The 18883-nt window shown below is 37.6% G+C and overlaps 1 protein-coding gene across 9 annotated transcripts in view; it reads right to left on the bottom strand.

Moving 5' to 3' along the window:
- Nucleotides 1–18883, bottom strand: part of PPP1R12A (protein phosphatase 1 regulatory subunit 12A) — a 124411-nt gene that overhangs the window by 73395 nt on the left and 32133 nt on the right. For 8 of the 9 annotated variants that reach the window (XM_086749791.1, XM_086749826.1, XM_086749808.1 and 5 more), the window contains exon 2: nt 3770–3900. The exons of the other annotated variant lie outside the window; for it this stretch is intronic. In XM_086749791.1, the coding sequence (XP_086605917.1) occupies nt 3770–3900 (131 nt within the window). The remainder of the gene's footprint in view (nt 1–3769; nt 3901–18883) is intronic. 9 annotated transcript variants of the gene reach the window in all.

An 18883-nucleotide genomic window follows, 5' to 3' on the forward strand; every position in this document is an offset into this window, starting at 1 on the left:
CTGAAATGAGACAGGAGATACTGCTGGGAGAAGATGCCACAGGACTGGTGAACATAGTGCAGGATGACAGGGACAGGGAATACACCTGCAGTGAGAAGCCTGTTGGCCAGACAGCGCAGTTGGCGAAAGCAAAATAACAACCACAATGAGTGGGGGCCATGCCACAAATTCACTCAGCCCATGAGCAATTAGCATGGGACCAGCACCAAAACATGGCTGAAGTGGTGGCTTCCTGAGACATCCCGAAGTTTTTTCAGAGAAGCTCCCCACCACCTACATAGCCCGTACTTCTCCCACATCTCCAGCACATGGGTGCACTCACTCAGGAACATCTGAATAGCAGCCGTTGCTACTTAAGAAGAATGTGTAAATCAGTGAACGCAAGAGAGAGACAGAATCAGGTGTCCAGTGAAAGCGCAGCGAGATGGGAAGGTTCCTGCATTGATCAAACAGGCAGGGATCATTCCGTATTAATCCAGAGTGACTCCCAGTCATTCCCATTTACTGTACATACTAGGAAATGGGTGTAGGCCATACGGATGGAACATACAGAAAGAACAGCTGGACTGTGACACTGTGTACTGATGCTATTATAAAAGCAGTCTGAATAGAAACCTTTCTCACTCTCTAAGAAAGTAACCCCCAAAACAATCCTATGGAAGTCAAATGAACATCAGGAGAAGAAAAACTACGATAAAGACTGTACTATAAAGGTTTGTAACGATTAAACTTTTTTTCTTTGAAAATGGAACCAAGGTTTCACATCCTATTAACAGATCTGTGAACTTCAACACACTCCATCTCAGCTATATTTCATAGACTAGCCCTAGTGATGAATCATGCAAGAATTAGCATCCAACATTAACAGAACTTCTGCTTTCTTTCCCCCTTGTTTAAGCCTAGAAAGTGCTGTATATGAAGAATGTTAAGGTTGAAAGGTGAACACAGTGAACATACAGAGGACATAATTAGTGCAAGAAAGTCCCTAAATCACATTCTAAACATAGAAATGCATTTCATAACAGCAAATATTTCCACCTCCCACCTCTGTTGCTTTCTTAGACATAATTTTAGATTTTGAGACATGAAAATCCGAAATAATTAAAGTATGCTATCAAGTCACATTTGTCTTACGAATTGTAAAAATATAAGCATTGTAAACAAAATCAATATATTAACTATTTGCATATTTGGAGGACTTTACCGATTGTAAGAGAAATAAATTCCAGCTATTGACATCTGAAGGAAGCCCTACAAATACTTAAGATGGCAGCAGAGTAAGCAGAAATAGATTACTAAGTTTTCAATTTAAGAATCATAGAATGATAGAATAGTTTGGGTTGGAAGGGACCTTCAAAGGTCATGTAGTCCAAACCCCATGCAAAGAGCAGGGACATCTCCAACCAGACCAGGTTGCTCAGAGCATCGTCCAACCTGGCCTTGAATGTTTCCAGGGATGGGGCACCAACCACCTCTCTGGGCAACCTGTTCCAGTGTTCTACCACCCTCATTGTAAAAATTTTTTTCCTAATATCTAATCTGAATCTGCCTCCCTGTACTTTAAAACCATTACCCCTCGTCCTATTGCAAGAAGCCCTACTGAAGAGAAGCTCTACAAAGCTATGCAACAGGCAGTTCCATGGGAGGAGGAGAAAAGGAAGCACAGGTTAGACTCTCCCCAGCCCTTCATTAACAAGTTATGAAACACCAGAACCCACTCCCTGACTCTCGTCTCCCTTGCACCTTCCAAGAAAATAGGAAATGAACAGAAGATGTTCTGTACAAAAATGCTAGTCCATGTCATATAGGACAGAAAGATGACAAGCTATATTAGCTGTAATCTTTTCAGAACTATAAACTCTAAAATTTACCCAAATTAAAAGCTCCCTTCCGTGAACCAGAAAAATCAGTGCTAAAAATGAAATGTATCAGATTCAGCTGCAGACACAAACAAATGCACATTCTCATGCTTTCCAAGAAAGATGCATCCTCACTAAAGCAAACGCTGGACCCAGCGTGTACTATGGGCCAAGTAAAAATCAAAATTACAACGTCTTGTAATTTATTGTATCATCCTTTCGTCTTCTCCCAGTTTTGCCTCAGCTGCAAATTTTGCTGTCAGTTTTGTAAATTATTTGAAGCTGAGCTCCTGGAGAAACAGCTTGAAGAAAATCTAAACTCCATGGGCCTCATCAGATATAAATATTTCTCCATTCAGGTCAGGTTACCCTTCTCAGCTGCATGTGGAAATTTGTTTCAACAGCTTATCTTCAAGACTCCTTGCACCTTAAAAACACTGCTCTTCCATCAGATTAGATGTCCCACATCCCACAGGATTATACTCCAATAATCTAATTTCTTTACAGGATATCTAGAGAAGATATACAAACAGGTCCTGTCCCAGTCTGAGAGAATAAAGAACAGATGATAGTCTTCAGTGATATTATAGATTTCAGATAGTCAAGCCAATAGTGAAAAACTGTCTTGTTGAAAAGGGACACAGGGTTTTCTTCCCTGAACATCCACCTGCGTTAGCCTGCAATGCCAAATAAAAGAAAATTCATTCAACTTTTTCCTACTGCGGAAAAAGGCAGGTGTTTTACCTCCACTGAACTCAAGAAAGGCTTACATTATCTCAATTTGTAGGGAAATTCTTGTTATAGTATAGTCAACAAGTAAACACTTCCAGCATGCATGCGAGACAGATTACAGCATCAAACATCTGCACAGTGTAGAAAAGCAGATTACAGAAGTTAATGGTCACACAGTGTCCCAGTTATAAAAAGGATATACAAAGCACTTCACTCTATGAACTGGGAATTTTCCCAGGGAAAACAATATACAAAACAATCTCCAGAATTTTTCCTTTCCCTTAAGATTCAAGCAATTAAACCTCTCAAACTCACAGAACACCAATAAATGATCCCCTAAACTTACAATTTCCATCTTTCACCACTGTAATTAGGAGAGTAACATAATTATGTGGTAAAATACTACTTTATATTTTATCCAAGTCTTACACTGGATCAGTCATCACACCGAATTTAGTAGAATTAATTAAGTCTGTATTTACCTAAAAGGTCTTCATTACCTTCTTTACTGCAAGAACAGCTTGCTGAACAACATAGGCCACACATTTTCTCAAATCAATCATTACTTCAGGTTAAAACAGATTGCCTCTGGAAAAATTTTATTTTAGTGTATCTTCAGTGGCCCTCAACAAGCTTAAAGAATAACAACAAAACCACTCCTGGAATTTAGGACTGAGCAAGCTTTAACTAATACCATAACAGGCACCTAACTTCAACTTCCACAGTCAAAATAATTAGCAAAAGTCATCACTTTATACCACACCTGGAAAACAAAAGTTTCAAGACTGACAATGATCTCCTGGATTATCCCAAGATAATGTTTCAGACTACTAATAAAATGTAGATTTGAACTTTTTCCTCATGCCTCCCCCCATAACAACCTTTCTACAAAAGAAAATAAGTTTTAAAAATCATCTGACAGTCATGGACAGTCTTACATGTTTACATCTTACAGCTAGCTACGATACAATGTAAGAAAGCCAGAAAGAGAAGATGCAGCGCACAAATAGACACACAGCATACTTCACAACCAACAGACAACATGAAAGCATTCTCTCTCACTATAGATCCCAGAGGCAACTAAAAAGGCAATTTATGAATGCCATCTGCTTATAGTGCCCCTCTAACAATGTATTAGTAAAATACATGTATTTCAAAAATAGAGGAAAAAGCCTTACTCTGCTATATCAAGATATCCACAGGAAGCAGCTGCATGTAGAGGTATCCAGCCTTCATTATCTGGTTGATTAATATTTGCTCCATTTTCCACCAGAAATTTCACCATATCTACGTTATCATCTATACAAGCCTATAAAGAAAGAGAGATTTAAGAAATAAGTTCATATTAAAGCTGTTCTCCAATATTGTGCATCTTTAAGCAACATCTTCAGGAAAAAAAAAGGTATTTTAAGGTCTGATAAGGGAGTAGGGTTTATTTGTTGGGGTTTGACAGAAAGATAGGATGAATTTGAGAGAAAAGTAGCAAGTGTTACAGAGTTGTAAAAAAAACCCTTAAACAAACAAATTCAAATGGAGTTTAACAAAACCAACAAATATTATTTCCTCAGGTAAATTTGTTCCAGTTTTCTGAGACGCCATTTACAATCCCCCACTGCAATCTTGTTCTCCAGTACAAAGCAGTTCCCTTTATAAAGTCCCCAGGCCCTTGCTTCATCTCAGGCCCAGCTTAGCCACTCAAGTGGCTATTACATTTGAATAAACAGCTGAACAGCTACACCATGAAGTAGAATTGTTGTGAACAAGAGATGGAGAGCAGTTTGGAAAACAATACCATAACCTGGTTTTAATTATAAAGCAGTTGAGACTAAGGAGTATGGAAGGGGACGTTACGTTGTATTTAAACACACCCCTGCTGTTTTCTACTGTAGCATCTTCTATACCACCATACATCTTATAACAGTCTATTAATCACTGCTGTTTATAAACTTACTTGAGTATCGACTTGGCACATTGCAAAGACATTATCATTTGTGCACATCTCTTAATTACCAAGCAAAAGTGTTGCCCAGATGTAGAACTACTGCCACTCTCCAGATCTCCATCTTGACTGGCTCCTATTTTGCCTTTCTTCTCTGCGTTTGAGTGTTTTTCTCACAGGGCTCTCAGTGAGTTTTCTTGCCAACTTCCATACTGCTGCCCTTAAAAGGGCAGAGCAACAGAGAGAAAAGTCCCTCTGCATTTCAGGACAGCAAGGACTCAAAACAACTAGACCCCACAAGACTGGTATTAATTTTTTAGCTTAATAAATCAACAATACTACATAACCAGAAGGCTGAAATGAGAACTTTTACTGCTGGGCTCCTAAATCCTTCTAGAGAATTATGTCTCAAATTAAATGCAATTAAGGTATAAATTTTACTTTTCAGAATACTTCTACAGCAATAAAGACTGAAAATTATATACTGCTTTTTTATGGCAAAAAAAATTCTCAGATTTCCTTATTTAAACACTGTGCCTTCCAAGATGAATCACAAATGCTGTATCAAATCCATGCTGTAGTGCGAAGGCAACAGCTACACCATGAGGGAGATGTGTTGCTGGCCCATTTAGCCAGCCAAACAAAACCAGCAATAAATTATCCCTCTTTGACCCCATTTGCTTCAGTTAGGTACAAACTTAAGGCTTTGTTTAGAATATAACACAGAACTGTTTTAACAAGCAGTCTCATCTGGAATTGTTCATCCATGAACTTGTAGCTAGACTGCAACTAGACTGCAGCACACTGCTTGCATTATTTGTTTTTCAATTAAAAACAAAACCTTGTTATTGAGTGAAAACATTCATAACCTTTGTACCTTTTCAGGTATTCTTGAAAACTGTCTTCCTAAGGGATTTTTTTATTTAGCTTTTTTAGTCATATCCATCCCTAAAATCAGTAATTCTCTTAGTAAAATAATTTATGAACATACTCCAATAATAAAGACTACAATTTCCTCAAGCATATTGTCTTCAATTTCTTCCACTTATCATCAGTGTACAATGTTTATACGCCAGTAACAAGCTCTGAAAAGAAGCACCCCTTCTGGAAGGCACTTTGTTACTTAAATTAAAAGGAACTAAATGCAAGACACGATCAAAACAAATTCAGGAAACACATATGTTTACACTTAACAGAAACATTAACCTAGCAATATTTCACACATACCATATATCCAGTTTTTCTGGATAACCACTGGACTGACCACTGATGTCCTATGTATAGCACAATATTCACCAATTTATTACAAGGAAAATAAGTTTATGTCAGAAAGCTTTGAAATTGCCTAAGCATTAGATTCTTTAATATTACATTTCAATGTGCTGCATACTTGTATATCTTAAAATCCTCTAAAATTCATAATCTGTGAAAAAGGATATCTTAAAACTGATTAGCACTATCAAAAAGAAAAAAAAGCCAGACCATCTGACTGTGACAGAACCCAACACAGAACAATCCTTGCCTATTTTTCGAGTATACATAAGAAAAACTGGCAAGACATACTCATAAAAATACTGTTGCTAAGTGAATCAAAAGCTTACATATGCAGCACATTAAAAGACATATGACTAAGTGGCTAAAAATATTTGACCAAATTTGGGCAGTTTATTGTGCCATACATGGCAAGAACCAGGAGAGCTCAAATACACTTCTCATGTATTATCAGAGATTGCACATTCATGACAAGCAAAGATAAACAACTGTGAGATTATATATATTAGGATGATAGAAGAATAACATTAAGATAATAAAAGAAGTTACTTGCATATGCAAATAGGAGAGTACTGGCATTACTAGTGATCACATTTGTCAGGTTTAAATAATGTTCCTCATAATTGATTATACAATCTGAAGAACTGCTCTAACAATTTTATTACAGGACAACAGAAGCCACAGAAGCTGAACTTGATGAAATAGAAGACAGTAGTATAATTTTAAAAATAGGACTTTTGAATTTCCTTAAAGAAAGATTAGTTAAAAATGAGCCCTGTACCTGAAATATTTTATAGAAAACCCACTGTGGCCTCCAAGAAGGTTATTACCTATCTTAAGGTGAAGAAAAGCAAATGCAATTGACCCGTTGGTGAAGAACACGTATATAATACATCCTTATCCCCTTTTTCCCCTTAACAGTATCACAGGCAAGTGTTTGACAGACCCTGTCACTCTCAGCACTTTCCATATGAAGACACCTCTGACTATCAGCAGGTACCTTAAGTCAGAAAGCCAAGACACAAATGTTGGAAAAGAAATTTTATCGCAATGTTTTTCCATTCCTACTCCAATTGTCATTGCACTATCTTCATAGTCACTTCTAAAAGCAGTATTTATCAAGTGTCAGAAGTGTCTCTGTTGTTAAAGACTGACATCTCAACCCCAAAAGGAAAGCTTGTCAGAACAGCACGATAAACTTAAAGCAACAGCCTCCGAAAAGTCTGCCCTTCTAGACCTCAGCCTGGAAGTATTACACAGGGAAAAGCAACATACATACAAGATGTAAATAACAAGAGTTCCACTGATGTTACAGTGACCCAAAAAGAGAAATTCCTATGATGACATCTGTCCCGCTGTCCGCACAGGGGACAGATAGCCACAGGCCTTCCTCTTCCATATCTGCTTACAATCTTTCTAAGATTAATCTCGGTTCTTGGCATTATTCTCCCTATCCCCAGTCTCACCCTTCCCGGTCCTTAGTTCCCACCTAGAGCCTCAGTTACCACTTAGTGAAACAACAGGTCATTCCAAAGCTCATCCGAGTGCTTGCCAATCGCCACATCTGAAAGTACACACACCAGCCAGCTCCTGGGGCAAGCAGGAGAGCATGGGAGCACACGCTCAAGCCTCCCTTCAGCCCATGAACTGGTTTTGTCTCTCAACCCTATTCCCAGCCTCCACAAGCTGGTAGAAATGCAGCATTTCTGCATGAAGCACTCAGTACCCTGCCAAATTTGATGGAAGTTAGCCAATGGGCCCCAAACAGAACAACAGCTGGACAGTGCAATCGTATAAACTTTGTTTCCTTTGGGAACTAATTTAGAAACTGGGCTAATTAGTCATAAAGGAACCAAAACAAAGCAAAGTTGATAATACAAAGTCTGGTTACCTTTTCTGATAAGAAGAGAGATGAAATCTTAAAGGAAGTATACTACAGACCAGGAAAGAAAACTGCTTTCTGTTTGTACAACAAACTGAAACCCAGACAGCAAAGACCAGCAAAGAGCAACAGCACTCAGCTCCCACACAAGACAAACCCTAAGAAGGTCCAACTTGTCCTGGAAACAACATGCTTACAATGCTTTAGACTCTTCCCAGAAATACTTTCTGATCACTCAGAAGGGCACAACCAGATGCCTGCTGAACATGCTGGATTTTAACCGTATTCACCATGACTTCGTATCCCAGTGCAAGCAGCATGTGATTCAGCTGGCTCTCCTTACTATCGTACTGTTAAGTACGTAGGGGAAAGGCAGACCTAAGTTAGTAAGTAACCTTAAAAACAGATAGCTTTAAAAGAGATATCTAGACTGCTTCGTCCCTCAGTGAGTAACCACCCAAAGAATTCAGCAGACAGTACTCCTCAAAAGACAGGAAAAACAAGTCTGTATTTTTAAAGAAAAATCAGAAAACTTGTAGGGAAAGAGACAAGCAATCAGTTAGATTACAGTCCCATATACATGCAGTAAAGCTATACAGTATGTACCTTACATTGGACTACAATTTTTATTGTTTTCCATCAATTATGAGATCTAATGAGGTAATGAGGTTTAGATGTTCAATTTTTTACTTCTCTTTTCTAGACATAAAATCTACCTTTTACTGTTACCTGACTACTAACCTGATCTATTCCATAAATTAAGATATTTTGCCTCTAATAGTAGAAAATAAACATTGTATATTCAACCTCTGTCATCACATTTAATTTTTCCTTATTTACTCTTAGTATGCAAAGCAGTCGAAAACAGGAGCATGGAATAACACATTAGACTTCAAGGAATAAAACAAGCAAAAGAACCATCCTGAATTCCTGTGGGAACGCTGGAAACAGGAGACAGACCTCACGCAGTGGCCTGGAGAATAGTTTATCCCTTCCTTTAATTTATCTAGTGAACCAAGTGCAGTGAGTCCAAAGGAACTAAGCAGGACATTAACATCTTTGTTAACGTACCCAAGAATCAAATAAAAGGAGGGCATCCACACCTACCAGCAGAGCTGGTAAAAAGCAGTTCCTGTTCTCTTCACCCTGGATTGCTTGTTCCCTCTGCCATCACGTACCACACCCTTATAGCTATGCCAACATATTTTGCTGAACTGGATCTAAAGTGGATCAGAAAAGCAATTAGAATTTTAAATTACATAAAATAAGAAAAGGGTAGCAATATACTATTATCTTTTCCTGATTAAAGCATAATTATTTGCTTTGATTATATTAAAATGGTTTTTATATTGAGAGAAGCCTTGTTCTGAAATTCATCTTCATGTCCTAATTCCACTATCAGAGAAACAAAATTTCATTTCATTGTGAAATTTCACCTATTACAAATCCTATGTTAAAACTTGTTTCAAACTGACACCTTTCAAAGAACACATTTCTAAATTTGCAACCACTTCTACCACTCTCACTTTTAAATTTACAACACAGTTTAGCCTACTTTCTCATTTGCACAGACTTCCTAAGGAAATCACATTACTCACTCTGTCTACCTGGCTGCCCTCCCTCCCTCAGCAATTTAAACAGAAATTGAGACAGAAATGGAGGTTGAAGAGAATTAAATTCACTACTTGTCATGAAAAGGTGGTTAAAGGATGAACCCTCTGAAATAATGCTGCCACAGAGCAGTTCACAGTGTGAACTCAACAACTACCACTTTGACCTGGGTCCTCTCGCTGGCCCTCCAGTGAGCTCAGCACTGTCAGATAATCCTCATAGTCTGAACACCAGTCTCAGTCTGCAATGGTTTTTGCCCTCATGAGGAAAGGTTTTGTTAGGACATACGGCATCACAGTTCACTAGTCACACCGTTTATGAACATCATATGTTCGTCTTCACTTCCCTTGGGGAAAAAAAAAGAATAAGCTTACATATTGCAATTCTTAATTTTATTTTTTCTTTCAATAAACCACTAACTGAGAAGGTATAAAAAGAAATTTAGTCAACAGACCCAAAGCAAGCTTGAGCAACACTTACCACTTTCAGTAGGTTACATATTTATGCTGCACATTAATTAAGAACGCAGCACAAACAAGTGAAGTGGCAGTAAGGCATACAAAATGAAAACATAAGCCGTATCTAACTTCCAAGCTACAGATTTCAAGTAACCTGGCAGTTACAGCCACTAGAACAAAGAAGGAATGTTTTTTTTGCACCTTCAATTTGTCCACAGGTCATTAATTAAATGTTTTCATACAAAGTAAATGACAGTGTCCTAAGACTCAATTAATATTTGGGAACACTTCCAGGAAAAAGGGTAATAAGAATGACCAACAAATTAGGTCATGAAATATTAGTGATAATTACAATTATTTACTATTTAAGGAATCATACAAAAGCAGGTATTTTACATTTGTTGAATATTCTTTTCAATATAGTACATACAGGGTGGAAAGGCAGCTGCTGATGTTCATGTTTACAGTGAGAAACAGGACAGTTTTGGTGTTGTAACAGAACTTCAGGCACTAATCTACTATTACAGATGACAAATGTTGCTCAATGATGAAATTAAGTATAATCTTTCCAGAGTTCATTTAGCCAACACACAAGTCACAGCTTCTATTTTTCAGCGAGCTGAAAAGATACCGGGTATCTTTGCATACTGACAAAATCTAGTTTTAGGATTGAATATTTTACTTTTTTAAAGCATGCTTATCAGTAAAAATGGAGAAGTTTACCATGCAAATATTCTTGATACCCGGGCAAAATTGCCCTTTTGCTACACTAGTGTTATTTTAACTTCTCTGTAAATACTGTGTGTACGATATATGTGTGTGTTATTTTCAGTTAAGAACAGCCTACTAAAATCCTGAAGAGCTGGTCCATACAAAAATGTTAAAATGATAGTTGCCATATCCAGTAACTCAAATTAGCAAATAATTTCAAGAGCATCTCATTGCTTCTGCAAGTTCCGGCGGTTTCAAGTTTATTGTTTGTGTTTCTCTCACACCAGAATATGAGTCAATCTTGGCATAAAGTTCAATGTCAAACTCTTTCCCCCACTGCAGGGCAGCAATTTTTTCTCCAGAGAACCTTCTTGGAAATGTTTCACTTCTAAGGGTAGAAAATGAGAATCCTTTTAGACACCTGTAAAAGCAGGTGGGCGAAACACTCTCTCCTAAGGAGAAAACACTACTTGAGGCTGATGTAATGTTTCATGTCCATTCAAGTCTTATGGGGAAGGCATGCAGAGACTACTGAAACGAAGCACCCATTAACCATCATGACTGAATTCAAATGCTGCAGAGCTGTCAAACATTGACAAAAATAGACAAATCATTGCAGAACTCAAACTTCTCTAGCTATTAATTCCACTTCATGTAAACATCTTGTCAAATGTATGAGTATATCTCAACAGAAGTTCACTTAGACTTTATTCCACCTCCAAGAGGCGGATAAAATCAGGAGCTACATGAAACCAATAATTGTTTAGCTCAAATACTCAGTAAGAGCATAATGTCATTTCTATACCACAATTTTGCCTTGTTTTCTCTGTTACACTGAACTACTAAATTAATTACATGCACTTAAGCTTTGCTAGTTCGTAATTTATAGTTAAACTTGTAAAGTTAATTAAGGGCACAATTCAGAAAAAAACACTAAAATCTACCCCTGTTGAGACTGACATGATCTATGCATTATAAAAGTGAGTTCACAGGGACTTCCCACTATTCAAACCTTAATGAATGCTCAATCATAGTTCTTAATCAGGACTGTAACAAAATGCATATATTTAAGTGGGTTTAGTGTGTTTCAAGTAGAGATTTATTCTTGTCCTCTAACCTCCTGCTGAGATAAGTAAGGGGAGGAGAGTTGGCCATAACATTTTATTTACTATAACTAGAGATGCTACCATTCCTGCTAGTAATCCCAGTAACAGATCAAGACTCACTCTGTCAGACATTATATGAACAAAACAACCCAGTCTAACACCTGCTTTCCTGGTTTTGCCACAAAAAAAAAAAAAAACCCTAACTATTCCAGGCTACCTAGCACTACATGCAAATCGACCTTCAAATAAATATTTTTCTTTTTTAGCTGCGTGCAAATCTATTTTCAGGAACACTTGAAATTCCCACACTAGAAGTTATCTCTTAATTAAAACTACCACACTAAGTGTTAAAAATTAAACTTGACTGGTGTTCATTTATTTCAACTCAAAGACAAATCTCAAGACAATCTGCCAAAAAAATACCTAGAAAAAGCCTGTCAAAAAAACCCCCAAACAAACCTGGAAAAATGAGATGTCATGGAAAAAAAAATGCTAGCACTTAGAAAATTCTGGTAGAAGGGATCAAACCAAACAGCATTCAAAGACTAAAATACTGGTATCGGAGCAGTTCTATTGCTTCACTGCCCTTTTCTCTCCTGGCTCAATGTATTGGCATGAAGTTGGTGAAGATACGGGACACAAAGGACTCTATGAAGCAATCTGTGCCTAAACTTCACACAAATGAGGCTCTCCCTTAAACGCATGGTATTAAGCATCAGAGAAACAACTTCTGCTGTCCTCCTGCTTTCTTTCAATTTAAAAACAAAAGTAGCACATTCTGCAGAACAGCAGAACTTGCTTTAAAATGTAGATCCAGGTTTCTTAGTCAGCTTTATAACCACACTGCAGGTAAAAGAGCATGATTTTACCTAGCGAAATGGAGAAATGAAGATCTGATTGGCAACGTGGCATTACAGCTAGTACGATGTACAAATTCACAAGCTGTCTTGAGCCCTGAAGGCTTAGGCAGGTAGGTATGCACAAATTACCTATGACAGACTCTAATTTTAGCTACACGTTGTTGAAATCTACACCATTTGTCCAGCAGCACCAAATCTCTGAATGGGGAAGTTAAATGCAGAACTGAATTTCAGACTCATGCATTTCACAGATGGCTTTCTCACTCTCGTGCCTTCTCAGTTTGCCTTCTGAGGCAATTTCAACAGTTGTGGCTGATGCACCATGCTCAGTAGGACACAGACATACAACCCTCCACATCTGTCTCACGACAGGTACAGAAGTCGTCTTTATTCATTGAAAATAAATGTTTTTTAGGAGTAAACAAAATTTGCATACTATAAAAATACAGTGCCATTGTGCAGCTATGCTTTCAATAAGCACTTATTGTTATAATTTTAGCAGATAGTGATTAGTTTTTATGGTCATGCAACGTGTCAATATTAAATTTGAGAAGAAGGCAGTGTCATGTAGCATATTTATTTCTGTCCCAGTCAAATTTAAGAATATGCTGATCATATTTCAAATACTTAATTTTTTCCTGAGTACACATAATCTGCTTTTAGCATATGGGCAACTAAACAAGTTCATGAGCCAAAGCAGCTTTTCAATTTAAAATACCTAACATACTGATACCCTCTAATACATGCTCTTAATCAAATTAATCATCTAGCAAAACAAAAAGGCATCAAGAAAGCTTACTAGAAGAATCTGTTCATATAAACAAACAGGTTTGTTCACTTTTATGTTCCTTGTATTTAATTTAAACCACATGTGCAAAGCTTTCCTTTTTTCCTCTGCTTCTGACCACCACCTCTCTACAGCTCAGAGTTCTTCGGAGAGGAAAACTGTGCTGCCTTGCAAGAAAGCAAAACTGACCACATCTATCAGCACTCCGTTCTGAACTCTTACTGGCTACGTTAATTATCTACTTGTTAACTGACATTTCATCTTCTGCTTCAGCAGGATGTAGGGGAAATTTTCATTGCTTCCTACTTTTAGTCAAGCAAAGTGGCAAAGTTGAGTAGAATAAAAGTTTACAACATTGAATTTAATAAAAACAGTGATAACCCTTAATCTCATTAAGGGAAAAAAATTCACGTGTTGATAGAGCATACTTAACTAACCAAGACATACTTTGTGTGCTCACTTTCCTATTACCCATTCCTGTTGACAGTAAAAAACACCTTTAACAGAAGAAATCAAGACTACAGGTACAAAAAGGCAGTAAGATACTCAAATTTGCAACTATATGCCTATGAATGTTTAATTCAATTAGCACTTGCTATGTGTGGTTTTATCCTCATCATCATGCAATACATTAGAAATAAAAACATTTTTAGTAAGCTGATAAGGTTGGTATCATTCAGGACTTTTTTTTCCTTCCCTAAGTAGAGGAATCTATGTAAATAAACAACTAATTTGTATAAGTCAATTTAACATAACAGAATTTAAAAGTACATGTGAGGGTGGTGGAACACTGGCACAGGTTGCCCAGAGAGGTGGTGGATGCCCCATCCCTGGAAACATTCAAGGCCAGGTTGGACGGGGCTCTGAGCAACCTGATCTGGTTGGAGATGTCCCTGCTCCTTGCAGGGGGGTTGGACTAGATGGCCTTTAGAGGTCCCTTCCAACTCAAACTACTCTATGATTCTATGAAGTATGAATGATACATCAGTTAGATTTTTATACATTTTATACATAAAAATCTAACATAGTCATGTCATATCTGTATGGAAACAAGAAATAAACTAAAAATAAAAGTGGTATTTTGAGTTGTTTAAACATTAATCAAATTATCTTAAATGTAGTAAATACATTAAAAAAATCATTTTGTATACAAAATCAATTAAATTAAGGTAGTACTACATATAAAAAGGAAACTTAACTAAATATTTATCCTCATTTTCCATTTTTAAGGAAAGAATATACTGCGGCTCCTACTTTATGTTCCTAAACTGCAAAGCATTTACAGCTCTTCAAAAATGCTACTAATTTTTGAAGCTGATGCAGGTTGCAAATCAGCAGGTTCAGGATGAAAGTGGAGTATTCTGACAGCCTCACTAAAATTTTAGCAGAAAACCTAGGTCTAAAAAACAATTAAATAATTTAGTGAAATTATCCAAAAGCAAATAAGCCAGACTTGTCACAGTAAATATCAAACAGTTGCTCTTTCTTAATACTGGAATTTTTAATACAGATTTTGTCTATTCAGATGGTTACAAGGTGAGAAACCTACAGCTCCCAGTCCCCGCCACCCTACAGATCTCACACAACCCCTTTGCCCAGTGCACCAGAAGTGCCAGCCCAGTGCTCCTCACGGCAGCCCTAGCTCTGAAGCAGGACAACACTGACACATCGATAAACCTCCAGGATAATCCTGTTAACATTTAAACACCTACAGACGGCACAGTGTGTTTTGCACCCATCAGTAATGCATACACACTTTAACTTCACTTTTCAACAGGAAAAAAAAAACAAGCAGCAGCTCTCCAATTTCCCTTTTTAGAAAAGACTGGCTGTGGTACACACATTTATACATAACTACATTTTAAAATAGCTCAATTCATGTCTGACTTCAGAAATATATTCAGCATAAAGCCTAAAGAAACCGGGACCCAGTTTGCTTTCTGATCTGCCAAATGTTTGAAGGAATTACTCAGGGGAACACATAAAGTATAGACAATGTTAAAAAACTTGGTGTCACATCACTTCCGTATATATTTTCATATTCCACATTGCAGGTAGACACACGGCATCACTTGGAATAACCTGTCCAAGCCCTTTTTTCTCATTTAATCTGCATTAAAAAATGTCACCGTAATCCCCAAAAGATAAAGTACTTGCAACAGACAAAGGTCACCAAGACTCAGATAAATCCTCTGCAAGGATAAGATCAACTCAAGCTACACCTAAAGTCAAAATTCAAGTCAGACTAGGCACTTCAGGAATCCCTTCGAAGTTAAAAGAGGGTGTACTCGCGCTGTGGCTTTGCTAAATTTGCTGAACTATCTTCTAAAATAACTTACATGCAGTACATTGCCATGTTTTAGTACAGTTAACACAAATGTACAAACAAATAAGGAGACGATAATCAAATGCACTACAAGGCTCTGTCAAGTATAAGGAACAAAAAAAAAGTCTTCAACACCAAACTCTCTCTCTCAAAGGCTAGCTATGCAGCTGTTCATCTACACAGATACGGTTGGCGACTTCTAAAAAAGGCATTTTTGCCACAGTGTAACTTAACACTCTATTTTCAATAGGCTAACCACATCGTGCAACTTGCCGAGCAAACCCTTGCTGGCCAGAATGAAGGGGAAACCTGTGCTCGCTTGCGTGTGCTTCCTCAGCCCTGGCAGCCATCCCAGTCCCACCTCCAACAACTACCTTCCGACTGTATTCAGATTTTTCACCAGCACAAGAAAGCAGCCATGAGTACGTCTTAACGGAGACATCTAACAATTTATCTCCAGCCACAAACGTAACAACAACATGCACTATGTCAACTTTCTCTGTCCCAAAAGGGCACAACAGAAATACCAGCTTCGACATCGGACTCCCTCTGGTCTATCTAAACAGGAAATACTTTGGAACAGTTGTCCCATTAGAAACTCATTATGGCAGATTAACGAAGAAACTGTGAGTACTCATAAGTTCCTAGAAAACTGCTTACATCCCAATTACGTTAAAAAATGGACAGGAAGACAACAGCCAATAAGTAAAATAATCTAAGTTTGTATAGACTTATCTACAACAGTATAAACCACTATATATAAGCAATACATGGCATTTCAAAAGAGGCAATTTTAAAGCCTTTTTTTTTTTTTATGGGTATCACATGGACCAGAAGCCATTATTATTTTACAAAACAAAGTAATTTTATCAGGAACTTACAGTGGCACAGAGATAAAGCAAAGCAATGGCAGCAATTAAAAACAAAATGTTTAACAATAACAATGTGAAAATCAATATAAAATAAAAAATTTTAAAATCAGTATAAATTTTAAATAGTAGGAGAAAATTGGAAAGGAAAGCTATGAACATCACTGAAAAAACACAGCTGGCAGGGTCAAGAATACTAAAGCATTTCTTAATATATTTAAGAATGGGGAAAAAAACTACCAGGAATATAGGCCATATATATGAATAATATAGGAGACAGAACTGGTCAACAAATACCTCCACTTCGTGTTTTGAAAGAAGCAGAAAGTTTTATTTGTCTTGCATAATGAGGATTATATATCTTCCAGTCTACCTAATAATAAAGAAAAATGCTAAACCCCCACATACCTATTTAACTCAGTAGACCTTGGTAATAGGAATCACAAGTATGCTTTGGCAGCCCTCTAGCCACTGTTCAAGAACTTAAGGCAGCTTCAAATCTGCTGATATTTATTTTCTAAATAGATCTTGAGATATCTGGAAATCAGCAGAGGACTGTTAACACTGTACCACCACTACGAAGTATTAACAAGATGACTAAATGAGTTAGACTGCCAGCCATATTTGGTAAAATTAAAAAAAAAAATACAAAAATCCATATAACAGATACCAAGATAATCAAGGTTCATTAGGCTTATTAGCACGAAAGCAACACTGTGCCAGCACAGTTATATTGCTTCAAAGGCTTGTTTAGTTTGACCAACAGCACTGATGCTTTTTTGCACCATGGAGACAAATCTGATCAACACTGAAGGACTCCAGCTGACACACACTCCCAAGACCTGGGGCACCAGCAAACACAATTTTTAAACAACATAGGTCCAAAGAGGCTTTTTAAGCTTGTAGCCTTGCCAGATGAAAGCTGACTCTGCACAGGGCAACTGTTCATAGATGCTCAAGAAAGCTCATTAGCTTTCACACAGCAAAGACACTTTAAGTGCTGAAACTGAACAGGCTTCCTCATCAGAGGGCTCCTTTACCCACACCCTCCCAAACCTGAATTAAACAGATTTCTCTTTTTATGGCCATAGCAGCCCCTCATCACATCAAGTATCAAAGACCATCATTTTGGCACAGAATGCATGAAAAGCCAGCAGAAACTGAGTATCTTTGAGAAGCAGTTCTCTAGACTGTATCTGCAACCAGCGTTACTCTTCTCCTCACAGCATTAAAGGGAAAAGCAAACCAGATGACTCAGCTCCATATTTACTCAGCCATACACTGACTTTTGGTCACTATATTAAGAGAGTCAGTATACTAAGAATGTTATATACCTTTGATCAGTATATTAGGAAAGTAGCTTCTTTTTCTTCAAACTGCTGCATGTCCTCCAGTACCGACAAAGTCTCCAGTCTCATTCTGGTGTATTTGTAGACTGTGATTCACGCTGCACCACCTTCACCACTGACACCAAACACTTAAACGGTAGATCTGCAGCATCTCACGTGGCAGGACTTAAGGACTCTCCAAGTCATGGCTGTGGCCACTGCCTGTTCTCTGTGTCACAGCTTGCACTGCCTGAAGAGGTCACGTCTGCCATCCCCCGATTCTCTGGAAGTGTCTAGGGAAGAGCTTACAAAAGCTGCAAGGATAGGATACAGCTGTATTTTCCCTATCCTTTACAGAGCCTTTGGTCCTCACAAACCAAGTTATCTCTGTGTGTAAAGGTAAACCTGTAGTCTAGTAACCTTTAAATTTTCAGCTTCTTGCTAACCTTCTGAAGAACAATTTTATCCAAGCAAGCAAGCAACAGGAAAATAGTGTACCTAGATGAGCAATTGTAACCCATAGCATACATGCCAAAATCAGCATGGCATGCATGTAATCTGCTTCTTTGCCAGAGCACAAGTAATTAATGCATTCTTACACATGCTCCAGCAGTTCATCTCCAGCTCCTCAGTCCTGCATGCCAGATTTTGGAATCTCAGACATCAGTTTCAAGGAGAAAAGGTACTAAAAAAGCTTTCCAGAAACCCAAAATATTTCTTAAAAAAGGTTAAGTACTTATGCTCACTACTTCATCAACAGTGTCACTTTGCAGGAAGCTTCCACTTGAGTCAAGGAAAGACACTGACGTATTTCTTCCACTGTCTTTAGCAGCACGTAATACCACTTTTAAGAAGTTAGCAGAAGATACCTTTGGTAAAAATTCTTGTAGTCAAATGCTGGTAAAAACACACACTTTAAGAGAGCATTCTAATTGAGCTTGTAGGATCTTCTTCCCCTACTACACTTGGTTTTAGGCAGTTATACAAAAACTATTTCCCAGTTGATAATAATTAGACCCTCCCTGGAATATTTTGCATTACAATCTCTAATATTCAGGAGATGACAAAGTTTCAAAGTACTCGTAAATACCACTCCTATTGGATAATTTGCATTTCTACATTTCAAGATCAGTTTTAAGCAAT

Source organism: Chlamydotis macqueenii, chromosome 1 (genome assembly GCF_036417535.1).
Source record: "Chlamydotis macqueenii isolate bChlMac1 chromosome 1, bChlMac1.mat, whole genome shotgun sequence".
Classification (NCBI taxonomy): Eukaryota; Metazoa; Chordata; class Aves; order Otidiformes; family Otididae; genus Chlamydotis; species Chlamydotis macqueenii.